The sequence below is a fragment of the Olea europaea genome, unplaced genomic scaffold, assembly GCF_002742605.1.
Source record: "Olea europaea var. sylvestris unplaced genomic scaffold, O_europaea_v1 scaffold2433, whole genome shotgun sequence".
Classification (NCBI taxonomy): domain Eukaryota; kingdom Viridiplantae; phylum Streptophyta; class Magnoliopsida; order Lamiales; family Oleaceae; genus Olea; species Olea europaea.
The window spans coordinates 1-1,398 of record NW_019242517.1 but is presented as its reverse complement, the minus strand read 5'-3'; the positions used below and the strand labels follow the sequence as shown (position 1 = coordinate 1,398).

Sequence of the window (1,398 nt, the reverse complement as noted above, 5' to 3'; positions counted from 1 at the left end):
AAAAAAAGTAGGATCCACCTATGAGAGAAGAGTCAAATATGACGACTGAAATAGTAAAATAACGATCAAAAAATCAATTTTTTGCAGCAACAAATTGCTCCCAAACAAGCTATTAAGCCGAAAAACTTTGACAAGTGTGTGTCGTTTTGTAGTCTTCTAGACATTTCGCTCCGGCGAAATAGAAACACACAGTACACGTACAAGCTGCGGCTGCTCTGCAACTTTTCGACGTGACAATGGCGCAAACTGCTGTTACTCTTCGTTCCTACTTCTTCTCCAAATCAAAGTCTTCGTCTTTTCAGCTCTTCAGTCGCCTGTTTTTCCGTTCCTCCACCCTATCACCATTGCTTCTCTACCCCGTCACTCCTTCCAAAATTCACGAATCAGTTTTCCCTCCACTCTTTCATACACGGCCATTTTGCACCCCTGCCGAGACGCCTACTCCCTTTAAACGTAATCCCAAATTGGTAAATTTCTCCCTCCCATCGGATTCAGAGTCGGATTCCGAGTCCGGAAGCTCGACTCGGAAAACTGAGGCAAAACAAATAGATAAACCCAAGCTCCCCCCACCGTACGACCCGTTTAACAAAAAACCCATCATAGAAGAACCGGATGATCCGAAAAACCTCCAAGAAGTTTTCGCAAAATTAAGAGAAGACGGCCTCATGAACAGTGCAGTCAAGATGTTCGACGGATTGTCCCAAGAGGGGTTGACCCACGAGGCATTAGAACTCTTTTCGCAGATCAAGGACAAAGGCAAAATGCCCGATGTGGTAGCGCACACGGCGGTTATAGAGGCGTATATGCAAGCGAACCAACCCAAGGAAGCCCACAAAGTGTACATGAGGATGCTGGCCAGTGGGGTGCTGCCTAATGCGTATACTTATAGGGTGCTAATACGAGGGCTGGCGGAAAGTGGGGAGGTGCAGATGGTGAAGGAGGCAAAGAAATACTTCGGAGAAATGGTGGGGCGGGGAATGCGGCCGAATGCTGTTGTCTGTGTTGCGAGTTTTGAGGGATTGGTGAAGGTTGGGCTGGAGAAGGAAGGAACGGAGATGCTGGAAATGCTCAAGGAAAAAGGGATTGTGCCGGAGGAGAGCAAGGTTAGAGAAGCTTTGAAGAATAAGAGAGGTACTGTTTATAGGACTGTGATGAGTGTTTTCTATGGGAAGTAGAGAAATGTCTTGTTGAAAATGTACTCGATTTTCCAAGTTTTAAACACAAAGTTACTTCTATCTCCCCATTAGGGTCGTTTATCGTGCTGCACGGGACACAATTCAAGGACATATTTTCGTTCAATCATCTTTACCAAACATCTCATATACCACATACAAGCATCATTTGAATTTAATCGAGGTTAAGTAAAAATATCAATCAAGGGACGGAAATAAATAGATC

The 1,398-nt window shown here is 44.8% G+C and overlaps 1 protein-coding gene across 1 annotated transcript; it reads left to right on the top strand.

Annotated features, from left to right (window-relative positions):
- Positions 1-98: 98 nt before the first annotated feature.
- LOC111382090 (pentatricopeptide repeat-containing protein At4g38150-like) lies at positions 99-1,299 on the top strand. Its single transcript, XM_023005962.1, has one exon. It carries the CDS (start codon positions 237-239, stop codon positions 1,173-1,175), a length of 939 nt encoding a protein of 312 aa, XP_022861730.1. The 5' UTR covers positions 99-236; the 3' UTR covers positions 1,176-1,299.
- The last annotated feature ends 99 nt before the right edge of the window (positions 1,300-1,398 follow it).

Bases quoted from the DNA above. Each gene is read 5' to 3' on its own strand.
- LOC111382090 (XM_023005962.1), top strand. From the start codon at position 237: ATGGCGCAAACTGCTGTTACTCTTCGTTCCTACTTCTTCTCCAAATCA.